The following is a 13,940-nucleotide window of genomic DNA, read 5'->3' on the forward strand; positions in this document are numbered from 1 at the left end:
TTAGCTTTTTGGGTACAAGGTGATGTCATCATACTCATTAGCCTCAACTCCATCATAGTAGAGTTTTAAACGATGACCATTCACCTTTAACGTGTTACCATTCCCTATTAACTCAATATAATTCGTCGGGAATGCTTTCTTTACCTAATAAGGTCTCGTCCAACGGGACTTCAACTTCCCGGGGGAGAATTTAAAACACGAATTGAATACTAGAACCTTATCCCCCGGGGCAAACTCCTTCTTATCTCTTAAACAGGCATCATTCCGCCGTTTTGTTTTATCTTTATAGGAGACCGAACTCTCATATGCGTCTAACCTCAACTCATCCAACTCATTTAATTGCAACATCCTACTTTCACCCGCTTTCTCTAAGTCCATATTACAATTCTTCAACGCCCAATATGCTCGATGTTCCAACTCTACCAAAAGATGGCACGCTTTTCCATAAACAAGTCGAACTGGTGTGGTCCCTATAGGCATTTTAAACGCGGTTCGGAAGGCCCACAACACATCGTCTAATTTACGTTGCCATATATTTGGTTTGTCATTAACCGTTTTTTCAAGGATACACTTTAAAGAATGATTAGTATTCTCCACTTGCCCACTCGTTTGTGGGTGATAAATGGTGGAGAATCGATGAGTGACACCATACTTCATTAACACTTTTTCGAGAAGGTTATTAGCAAAGTGGGTGCCACGATCGGAAATGAGCGCCTTTGGAATTCCAAAGCGCGAGAAGAGATTCTTCAAGAAGTTCACCACGGCCCGTGCGTCGTTCGTGGGTAGAGCTTTGGCCTCCGCCCATTTAGACACATAATCGACGGCTACTAAGATATATTTTCACTTGTGAGAACTTGGGAAGGGACCCATGAAATCAATTCCCCACACATCGAAAACTTCACACACTTGGATGCTGGTTGGTGGCATCCCATCTTGTTTGGTGATGGTGCCCGTTCTTTGGCATGCATCAAAAGTGCGGACAAATGCATGAGCGTCTTTAAAGATTGAGGGCCAATAAAAGCCCGAGTCGAAAACTTTCTTAGTGGTGTGGCTCGGTCCACAATGACCATGGGTGGGACCATGATGACAATGCTCAAGAATTTGTTGAGCTTCTTTTTCGTACACACACTGGTGAATCACTTGATCCGCACAAACTCGAAAAAGATGGGGGTGATCCCAAAAGTAATATTTCAAATCCTCAAAGAATTTCTTCTTTTACTGATAAGAAAACCCCTCTGAAGAACACCAGAGACTAGATAGTTTGCGTAATCCATAAACCAAGGGACTTCGGGGTCATTATTGACCCGCATCAAAAACTCATCAGTGAACGTGTCCTTAATATCAGACTCATTGACCTTTTCCAAATTAGAATTCTCAAGTCGAGAAAGATGGTCAGCAGCGAGGTTCTCGGCCCCCTTTTTATCGCGAATCTCAATGTTGAATTCTTGTAGGAGAAGAACCCAATGAATGAGACGTTGCTTAGTATCTTACTTAGCAAAAAGGTACTTAAGGGCCGAGTGGTAGGTATAGACAATGGTCTTAGACAACACCAAATCAGGTCAGAATTTATCAAATGCAAAGACAGTCGCGAAGAGCTCTTTCTCAGTTGTTGTATAATTAATCTGAGCTCCATTTAGTGTCCTACTCGCGTACTAAATTGGACGGAGGTGATTATCATGGCATTGTCCTAGGACTGCTCCCAACGTATAATCACTAGCGTCACACATTAGCTCGAAAGGTAAACTGAAATCAGGAGATACAATTATAGGAGCTTGTTTGAGCTTGGCTTTCAAAATAGAGAAGGCGTTCTTACAATCTTCATTAAAATCAAACGGAACATCCTTCTCAAGAAGTCGAGTCATGGGGCGAGCGATTTTTGAAAAATCTTTTATGAATCGCCTATAAAATCCAGCATGACCAAGAAAACTACGAATGGCCTTAATACTCGTCGGTTCAGGTAGTTTAGATATGACCTCGATTTTTTCTTGGTCTACCTCGATTCCCGAACGAGATAGTTTATGGCCAAGAACTATGCCTTCCTTCACCATGAAGTGGCATTTCTCCCAATTCAAGAATAAATTGGCTTTCTCGCATCGAATCAGCATACGTTCAAGATTGGAAATACATGAAATCAAAGGAGTCTCTAAAAACGGAGAAGTCATCCATAAAGACTTTCATGCACGCCTCGATCATGTCATGGAAAATCTCAATCATGCACCTTTGAAAAGTTTTTGGTGCATTGCATAGCCCGAAAGGCATGCGGCGATAAGCAAAAGTACCAAATGGACAAGTGAATGTGGTCTTGTCCTGGTCTAAGGGGTCGATGGGGATTTGGAAATATCCAGAGAATCCATCTGGGAAGTAGTATAACTCCTTACCCGCCAATCGTTCAAGCATTTGATCGATAAAAGGTAGCGGGAAGTGATCATTCCTAGTAGCGTCGTTTAAACGAAGATAGTCTATACAAACTCTCCATCCTGTAACCGTGCACGTAGGAACAAGTTCATTCTTTTCATTAAGCACAACGGTTGTACCCCCTTTTATGGCACAACTTGATAGGGCTCACCCATGGGCTGTCGGAGATTAGGTAAATTAACTCGACGTCAAGTAACTTGACTACCTCCTTTTTCACAACGTCCTTTATATTCGGGTTTAGCCTCCTTTTCCTTTGAACAAGGGGTTTGTACTCGTCCTCTAAGAGGATTTTATGAGTGCAAAAAGAGGGGTTGATGTCGTATGTCGGTCGTTTTCCAAGCTATTGCCCTTTTGTGAGCCTTTAACAGATTAATCAATCGACCCTTTTGATTACCGAAAAGAGTAGAAGAAATGATTACCGGTAATTGCGATGTACCTTGAAGATAGGCATACTCCAAATGTTCCGGGAGTACCTTAAGTTCAAGCACGGGTGGTTCTTCTAAGGACATTTTAATTCGGAATTTATCTTCCTCTCTAATCTCTTCAATCAGTTCCACTTCTTTGGGTTCATCTTCCTTCTCATAATCATTATCATCAGTACTAACTTTCAACAATTTCTCAAACTCAGCATCTAGATCAAAATCATCACTCCCATCTACGGGAACAAAACATTAGTATCAACTTCCAAAAATTCCTATAAATCATTCTCAACACATAAGTCTATAACATCAAGTTTAAAACAAGTATCATCAGTGGACTTGGGTTGTTTCATGGCCTTGTCTACATGGCAAATCACTCTTTCATCACCTACACCTATGCTAAGTTGGTTTTGTTGGACATGGATAATAGCATCCACGGTGTTAAGGAAAGGTCGACCTAGAATGATTGGTACTTTAGTGTCCTCTTTCATTTCAAGGATCACAAAATCGGCCAGAAAGACTAATGGTTCCCTATTTGGACAAGGGTGGTTAACTCTTACTATTAAGTTTTCGACTATACCTGTGAGGGTGTCAAAAGAATGGTTAGCCACGCGGATTCCCATTCTAGTCGGTTTTAAGTCTCCTAGACTAAGTTTCGAGTACAACGAATAGGGCATTAAATTAATGATTGCCCCAAAATCAGCTAGTGCATCGTACACTACCGAATCACCCAATAAACAAGGGATGATAAAGCTACCCGGGTCTCCCAACTTTGGAGGCATCATTTGCTTTTGCAAAATGGCTGAACATGCCTCATTGAGAAATGTGGCCGACACCTCTTGGTATTTACCTTTCGAAGAAATTAGGTCCTTTAAAAACTTCTCGTAGTTGGGCATCCCTCTTATTACTTTCGCCAGTGGCATATTGATGCTGATTTGGTTGATCATATCCAAAAACTTCTTATACTGACTCGCCATTTTATCTTTCTTCAAGGCTTTAGGATATAGGATCGGTGCTCTGTATACTTTCAGCGGTGGCTTGGTTATGATCTTCAGTGGATCATCTTTGTTTTGCTCTTGAACCTTTGGTTCCTCATCATTAGGTACAACATCCTTTGGCTCCTCATCATTTTCTACCTGCAAAATAGTAGGAGAAACAACAAGAGGAGACTTTGGAGTCTCCTCATTAATAATCAAACCACTTCGTATGGTAATAGCATTCACGTGATCATTTATAGCTGGTCCTTTGTTATTCGGATTGGACTGCGTATTAGATGGGAGAGTACCCGGTGGTCTCTCCGATAACGATTGAGCAATACGCCCCACATCCCGTTCCAAATTCTGAATCGAGGCCTGCTGACTTCTAACTTGCTGCTTTGTAGATTCACCATCTTGCCTCAAAGCAGTAATACTCTCCTCCGTTTTCATGATAAAACCCCTTAACAAATCTTTCAATGGAGGCATCTTATCGACCGACTGCTAAATTGGTTGAATCGGTTGCTAAAAGTTCCTTGGTGGTGCTTGCTGATTTATGTTATTGAACCCAGGCAGCCTATATGTATAAGTCTTTTGGTTACCTTAAAAGACTTGATTTCCATCTTGATAATTATTACCACCCGTATTACCCGTTTGGTTGAAGAACTACTTTCCACCCTGAAATTCACCAAGCGCAAAATCACCTTTTTTCACATAACCTAAGTAATTAGCGTGTTCCTCCATCGACGCTTGATCTCAATCTATCGTAAGATGTGGTCCCTGACATAATTCACAACCAACCTTTATCGTGTGCATCTCTTTAGTCATAGAATCCATCTGTATTTTAAAGGTTGCAAGTTGAGCCTTAATTGAAGCAAGCTCATCACTAGTTTCAGTACTAGCAACGTGAGAAGAGCGAGAAACATCCATCTCTTGATGCCAATCATAAGAATGCGTACCAGTTTCGGAGATGATGTTGTAAGCTTCAACCGAAGTCTTTTTCATCAAAGAACCACCTGCAGCAATATCAATTTCTTTCCTTGTCGACACATTAACACCCTTATAAAATATCTGAACCTTATGAAAATTGTTCAACCTGTGTTGAGGATAATTACGAAGCATTTTACCAAACCGTGTCCAAGCATCGTAGAGTGTTTCATTTGACTTCTGAATAAAGTGATTAATGTCACTCTGTAATTTAGCAGCCTTAGAAGCGGGAAAGAAACGCTGCAGAAACATGTCTGCCATTGTATTCCAACTATCAAGTTCACCCTTGGGCAGTGATTCCAACCAGTCCTTGGCATCGTCTTTTAAGGACCAAGGAAAGACCCTCAAATAGATAACAGTATCTGAAACTTGGGAAATCTTGAACAAATTACATATGATTTTGAAGTTCCAAAGATAATCGAATGCATCCTCTTTTGGTGTACCCCTAAACTGGCACTGGTGAGTTATCATATTCAAAATCTGCCCCTTAACCTCAAAATCAGTGTTAACCACCATTGTCTAATGGTATGCCCATTACCAGGCCTCGTGGCTTTCATCTTTGCTTCCATTGAATGACCTTCCTCTCCTTCAGCCATTGTAACTTCTTCTTTCTTAATATATTCAAAATTAGGAATATAAAAAGGTAATTCAGTTAAACCTTCGGCGATTTCCTGTTCTTCTTTAGCTTTGCTGCGTGTATGATAAACTCTAGATGGTTCAACAGTTATTATTACCTAACCTGCTATCACACTACAACAAATCCAAATAAAAATAACAGAAAGTAACTTTTGCAAGAACTGCTTCTCACAAAAGGATCAAATAATTAAAAGTACGCTTAAAATCCCAATGTAGAACCGCTCACCGGCAGCGGTGCCAAAAAGTTGATGATGTGAAATCGTACCTTAAAATGACTAGCTTAAAAGTTAACAATTATCACAAAATTACAGGCAACTATAACCCGATCATGCAGTAACCTATAAGTAATTTAACCAGTTCGTTCCACAGAGAGCAGTTTAATCAAGATCTTAAAATGAGTACTTATCCTAGGAGTTTAATAAAAGAGGTTTGGATTGTATTTTAATTCATGCAATTAACGTGAAGCAAATGAAACGAATTAACAACTAAAAGAAAACGGTGTCTACTTGAATGACTCACTATCGATATGGATTGTTCTTGCAGTTATTACCGATTATTATGTCTTTGATATAGCTATACGACTTCTCATAAAGTTCAAATCAATTAAAGTTAGTATATTCACATAAACCTTCTTTAAAATATTAAACTATATTTAATAAAAACTAATGGGACACGATTATGCAATTTAATAAAATATTATGCAATTCACAACCCTTTCAATTACCAATTAAACCAATGACACAATCACTTGAGATCACTTATCTAATTGTCTAGGCCACCTAGGTGTTGAAGCATAAATAGCATCTCAATTTAACTCACATTAAATGATTAACAACCTATGTAATTGAATTAAGAATATAGAACATGCATAAGAATGGTTCTTTAATCAAACACGATTAATTTAAATCACAAGACATTAAATCCATATGATAGAACAATCCTATATCTCAAGTTTCACATTCAAGTAAACACACAAACTATTTAGCTGAGCATATTAAAGTTGCAAGAAACAAAGTAATAATAAAAACAATAAGCATTCATGATTACACTGATGAAATAAATGAATGAATCGAGTACTGAAAGTAATAAATGATGAAACGGAATTAAAAGGTGAACTAGTCGTCAATGGAATGATCAAAGTCTTCAAAACTCTCTCCAATTCGTAACCTGAAAACTACACACCCCCTTAGGGTAAAAACCTCGTCTATTTATAGTTGAACAAAAAGTGACCAGACCGACCCCGCATCGTGGCCGTGATCAGTGGATCACGACCGCGATACCCTCTTTGAATCGCGACCGGATTAGATACATCGCGACCGGGATCCACCTCTTTTCGATTCCTCCAAGTTTTGTCAATGTATTACGGCCGGGATACCGTTAGTTGCTGCCGCGATTGGCCTCAGTCTCAACAACACTTCAGTTTTTCGCGATTAATCTTACTTTAAGCTTATATGAAGCTAATTCTTAGCCGGAAACAACCAAAACATTAAGCCAACGACTTTGCGAGCTCAAATCATCAATTTCACTTAAATAACCACAAAAGTGTTCAAGTCTTCACAAATAAATAACAATGAAGACCCGATATCGCGATATAATTGAAACAACCCAAACTGTATTTAAACCGTCCCATAAATTTTTTTCTTTATAATAAATTAATATTTAGGTCCCAATTATGTCTCGGAAAACATCTTTAATACACTAATAAGTTCAATAACTTTTAAAACGTCTAATACATAGTTTAAATATCCGAACGGGCAAACACGACCCGACTATTATAATGTCCAACAAAACCGAGTATGGTGATTGGGGATACGCTACCCAATCCTAATCGATCCAAAAGCACATCTTCTAAAGCAAACTACGCAAGTCCACTAGTCCCCACGCTTACTCGAGTCACCGCCTCCATGCAAATCTATAAAAACGTAAACAACGAGAGGGTAAGCTAACACTTAGTGAGTGACAATATACTACATACATACATATGCATAAAATGGACATGCCACACAAGTAATCAAATAACGCATACCGGAGCTTCCAAGCATAAAGGCAAGCTAAGCTAAGCATACCGTACGATCACTAAGCATCAAGCTAAAAATGACAACAAATATAAGTTCACCAACGACGATGTGAACAACGCCAATAAGCTACACCCGGAGGGTTAGCTACATCACAACAATACGATAGTATAAAAACAATATAAAAACGTCCAAGGTTAACCCCTTAACCCAATACCGAAACCGACTACCAATTACCAAAATGAAGATTGGCCGAACTACACGAGCCTTAGTAAATCCACATCCACACGAGACTACTATCTTCATTACCATAATAACATTGAGGTTGGCCGAACTACACGAGCCTTAGTGAATCCGCAACCACATGAGATCATTACCTCAATAAGATGACCGAACTACACGCGTCATCGTGAATCCGAACTACACGAGACTCACTTCCGATAAGATGACCGAACTACACGTGTCATCGTGAATCAGCATCCACACGTGACCCACTTCTCCCAAACACAACTCAATATCAACCCTTCGCCATTGGGGTTATATAATCCACATCACAAGCACATGTGATAACGTACACACGAAGTGTGCACCTCGCCAAAGGTGGTCAACCAAAACGCACAACCGTGCCAATTAAACCTATACACAAGTCCATCAAATCCACCTATATGTGAAGTGAGCTCTATAACCGAGAACCACTTCACCCGACCCGCACCCATCCTACACATACATCTGCACAAAGGATATTAACACTCACCTTGAAGTCTTGATGAATGCCACCGAATAATCCGCAACTTGCCGAAGAAATGTACCTATTCCATTATCACAAATACAACAACATAATTAGGGAGGATTTACAAACCAACCCAATTGACACTTAGTGCAATTTTGACCCAAATGCACTTTCAAGCACAAATCGCGCCTAAACTAACCAATAATCACTAACACAAGTGAGAATGGTCCTAATACACCAACTAAACCCAATCATAAGTGTTAAACACCAATCTTGCCCAACTTGACACTAAAACCCTAATTTTGACCCATTTCAAAATTAGTCAACCAAACACACCCAAAAGAGCTCCAACACTTCAATAATCACTAATCATAGTGATTACACTCAAATTTAAAGCCCTAAGCAAGGCTAAATCATCAACCAACCTAAAACCCACCTTCATTACTAATAAACCCGAATCCTAGTTATTATCTTCAATTAACAACTAATGGGGTTTCATTTATGAACTCACAATCAAAAACCCTAAATTTAGATGAAGAACACGAAAATGAAATCTAGAGTTAGAGCTTACCGCTAGTATCACCTTGTAGCCAAGAACGAGGAGAACAAAGTTGTCTTTTACGCCAAAGATTGAATCACGAATCTTCCTTCCCAAATCTCACTTTTAATCAAATGGGGTTTTGAAGTTTTGAGAGAAAATGGGGAAGAAAAAGGAAAAGAAAAAGGAATAAATGAATGAGTGGACCAGAAATGGGGCTTAAATCTGCCCCATACGTGAAATGACCAAAACGCCCTCAAAAAACCCTTTATATAACAAAATCCTGAATCAGTATGCCAGAGGTGAAGCGCCGCGGCCCTCTTTCTCGCGCCGCGACATACAAAGCAGTCTGGGCTCAGTTTTTCAAGCCAACTGATCCTGATTTCAGTTCATTGCCGTGCCGCGGCCTCTTCTGTCACGCCGCGACCTTGGCCGTGGTCTGGTGCCTTTCTCGCATTCTTGAACTTTAACCCTCGACTACGTCTCAAACTCTTCATACACTAGTCGTACATACACGATACACCTATATATCATATACTGGGAAAAACGGGGTGTTACAACTCTCCCCCACTTAGATTCGATCACGTCCTCGTGATCCTAGTCATGTAACCAATCCGAACCTACACGCTATGGTTCTCAAACAATCATTCCAATCCGAGTTCCGACACATTCCTCATTAACTCGGAGATCATTCCATTTACCAAATACACACGTGCACACATTTCGAGACATGCAATGCAAAAATCATTCGAAGTCTATAACGATCACTTAAAATACGCGAGACCGCTACGTATTCTTCTCGAAGTCTATAACGATCACTTAAAATCCGCGATTTATTTAAAATCCACAAATCCGAGCACCAAAACTTGCTCAATCCCTCACATCAGGAAAAAAACTCATTCAATCTCGAACCGAGATATCAACCCTCTAGCGTACCATTACCAAGTACAATGCTAAAGTATCCACATACCAAAATAAGGTCAACTATCTAAACCGAATGAAGACCAAACGAAAGTGAATCCTTACGGATAACACTTACCACAAAACATCCCTTGTAGTGCGCAAACACGGCTATTACGCAACTACCGCAACACGTGAGCAAAATAGGACTATTGCATCACAATTCACACCAAAATGGTCCTTACGACCCCACCATCGGCGTATAACACAACCAATAGATCACACAACCTGGTCCTTACGACCCCACCATTGGCGTATAAAACAACCAATAGATCACACAACATGAAGGCTGGCCGAAAACTACACGCGCCTTAGTGAATCCACTACCACACGCGACCCATTACCTCCACCGCACAACAATAGGGATTGATCGAACTACATGCGCCCTAGTGAATCCAAACTACACGAGAATCACTATCCCAAAAGAATGACCGCATCCACACGTGTCATTGTGAATTCGAACTACACGAGACTCACTTCCTCAATATAATGACCGCATCCACACGAGTCATTGTGAATCCAAACTACACGAGACTCACTTCCACAATAAGATGACCGTACTACACGTGTCATCGTGAATCCGCATCCACACGTGATCCACTCCCAATTCTCAACACAGGAATGGTACTCGCATTTCCCACCGGTACTCGCATTTCTCGATACTGTTATACCATGCCGATATAACACTACTCCCATCACACACGCTCTTTTGGCCTCGATCAATGAGTAGTGTAACATCGTGCACTGCTACACCATAGTGAATCCTAACGGATACCACTAACCATACCTGCGTCATGGTGATACCGGCTCCGTGGTTCACACCATACGCATCGTCATGATGCTACCGGCTCCGTGGTTAACATCATAATTCACCCGCACATACTATGGCACTACCGGCGCTGTGGTTCATACCATAGCACACAAATACATACGTACGTGTAAACAACGCCAACACAATCGAGAAAGAACCACCTATATCGCACATAGGCACAAAAAAATAATTCTCTAAAAGAGAATCCGACACGCACATCCCTTAACCGAGGGATCTCACCTTGCTCGTCAAACCCGTCCATTATTTCTCAATGAGATTTACCACATTACTACCTCGGTGATGATTTAAATTCAAAACCATAAGTACAATTTATTCCAAATCGTACTCTTACCACAAATTGACCAAATCTAGGTCCCGACACTAATTCCGGATCTACTAAGAGTATCATCCGAAACCTCACACTAAAACCTCCTTGTGCGGGAGTGTAACTCCCCCACTTGGAACTACGTTCCATAACCGCATCTTGTACAACCGTACAATGCTACCAAGGGTAGACTTTACTAACAATTGGGTTCACACGACCCATCACTACTTCTTGCTCCAACCTTGAGCATACGAAGGACTTTAACACATCCTTAAACTCTTTGAAGGAAGAGTTTACCACAACTCACACAAACTTCATTCTTGCAAGCTTCCAATTGCTATAGTTAGTCAATCTTCACCTAGTCACTCATGTACCTAAGGGTTTTTCTCCAGTACCCTAAGTACATTGTAACCACAACATCATCGGAGTCGAATACCACGCTAGTAGGTATGAAAGGGGTACCTGACATCGCGTCACGTAGACTCTATTACCAACATTGTAGAGACCCGTCCTAATCCATCCGGACGAAATCCGTATCGATTATAAACGATTCACAATAGTTGATTACATCGCGAGGTACTTGACCTCTATATGATACATTATACAAACATTGCATTCGTTTTTGAAAAGACAATATTTCATTACATCGAAAATTGACGGCATGCATACCATTTCATAATATATCCAAGTAATATCCCTAAAATGAGCAAATGCACAGCGAAAGATTTCTTTCGTACCTGAGAATAAACATTGCTTTAAAGTGTCAACCAAAAGGTTGGTGAGTTCATTAGTTTAACATAAATAATCATTTCCATCATTTTAATAGACCACAAGATTTTCATTTCTCATGAATACACGTCCCATGCATAGAGACAAAAATACTCATTCATATGGATTGAACACCTAGTAACCGACATTAACAAGATGCATATAAGAATATCCCCTATCATTTCGGAACACCCTTTGGATATGATATAAATTTCGAAGTACTAAAGCATCCGGTACTTTGGATGGGGTTTGTTAGGCCCAATAGATCTATCTTTAGGATTCGCGTCAATTAGAGTGTCTGCTCCCTAATTCTTAGATTACCAGACTTAATAAAAAGGGGCATATTCGATTTCGATAATTCAACCATAGAATGTAGTTTCACGTACTTGTGTCTATTTTGTAAATCATTTATAAAAGCAGCGCATGTATTCTCAGTCCTAAAAATATATATATTGCAAAAGCATTTAAAAAGGGAGTAATGAAACTCACCATACTGTATTTCGTAGTAAAAATACATGTAACATCATTGAATAAGTGTAAGGTTGGCCTCGGATTCACGAACCTATATTAATTATATATTTTTATATGTTGGTCAATATTTGTCTAATAATTTAAGTCAAGTCATAGTGTACCACAATCCTAATGCTTGAGACTAATGCGCAAAAGTCAACAAAAGTCAATTTGACTAAAAATGATTTCCAAAATTTATACATGATTATTAAATATTTTAAATATCGTCGTTTTATATTTTTAAATATTTTTAAAAGATTTTACTAGAGTAAATAATATAATTCTTTTAGTAATAAATATAATTTTATATAAAAATATACTTTCATATATCTTAAATAATAAAATTTATAAAGTTCATTTGATATCATAAAAATTTACAATAGGTTTTATTAAGGTAATTATATTATTTGTATTACATATTTATTTGATAAAATAACATTGGTAATAATAATAAGTAAAAATTGTATATTTTGTAATAATAATGATTATTATCCTATTAATAAAAATATTAATTTTTATATCTACTAACCATGATGTTATGATAAAATGATAGTTCTGATTCATAAAAGTAATGAAATTTTATATTAACAATGATATTACTCTTAGAAATAATAATTTTTATAAAAATGATATTTTTAATATTAATAATACTTTTAATAGTATTAGTGATAAAATAATGAAAAAAGATAATTTTATCTAAATCAATATCTTACAATATTTTAAATTTCATCATGATACTCGTACTCATTATTTCCTAATCGATTTGTTAGTAGTCTTTTATATTGCGTTCACTTTTAATGGTAATAATAATAATCATAATAATTAAGTGTTACTAATATTAGTTTTAATTATAATACTAATAATAATAACTATTATAATAATATTAATACTAATAACTATTTTAATGATAAAAATACTAATAATATTAATTATAACTTTAACGATTATAACAATAGTAATAATAGTAAAAATAACAATTTTTAATGATAATACTTTTTATTGATAACAATAATAATAATAATCATAATCATAATAATAATAATAATAATAATAATAATAATAATAATAATAATAATAATAATAATAATAATAATAATAATAATAATAATAATAATAATAATAATAATAATTTGATAAAAACTAGAACGATGATAATAACGACGATGATAATAATCATTTTTAATAATAATATCAAAAATTCAATTGACTATAACTTCTAATCCGTTCATCGAATCCATGCGACATCTAAAGGAAAAGTTCTTAATTTTTCGCTAGCTTTCCAAAAACATGCATATCTTATACCTTATCTCAATCGCATGTGTAACTAATTCAAGATTCAATCATAACCTATCTAAGGGAAATATCAAAAATACAAGCATGCATAATCCTATATTCTCGAGCACTAGTCAGGGATACACTATTAGTATGTAAAAATTTATTTACGAGTACTCACGTATCAATATTGAGATTCAATATTGCAGGAAAGGTACGTAGATGCAACGGAGACGATAAACACTAGATTGACATCATGAGCATACCCATGAACCATACTCATCACCTCCATAGCTATAACCCATAATTTCCTTAGCACTATCCCTCTCTAAAAACTCATTTTGAAAACGTGCGAGCAGAACCTTGTCGTAGTATTTTATGTATAATAATAATAATATTAAGATTACTAAAAATAATAATCTTATTGATAATAATAAAAATAATAATAATAATAATTATTATTATTATTTTAATAATGAATATAATAATACGGTGTGGATAGTTAGTAAGTGTAAACTATGTGTCTAAAAAAACTCGATGTATATATAAGCACATGAAGATCCTATGTGTTAAAAGGAGC

At 37.4% G+C, this 13,940-nt stretch overlaps 1 protein-coding gene across 1 annotated transcript; it reads right to left on the minus strand.

The window, feature by feature from the left end:
* On the minus strand, positions 1-657 carry LOC139901256 (uncharacterized). The gene is made up of 2 exons (XM_071883981.1): positions 217-657; positions 1-84 (listed from the first exon to the last, which is right to left on the minus strand). Exons 1-2 carry the CDS (start codon positions 655-657, stop codon positions 1-3), a joined length of 525 nt encoding a protein of 174 aa, XP_071740082.1.
* Between the last annotated feature and the right edge of the window lie 13,283 nt (positions 658-13,940).

Source organism: Rutidosis leptorrhynchoides, chromosome 3, assembly GCF_046630445.1.
Source record: "Rutidosis leptorrhynchoides isolate AG116_Rl617_1_P2 chromosome 3, CSIRO_AGI_Rlap_v1, whole genome shotgun sequence".
Lineage (NCBI taxonomy): Eukaryota > Viridiplantae > Streptophyta > Magnoliopsida > Asterales > Asteraceae > Rutidosis > Rutidosis leptorrhynchoides.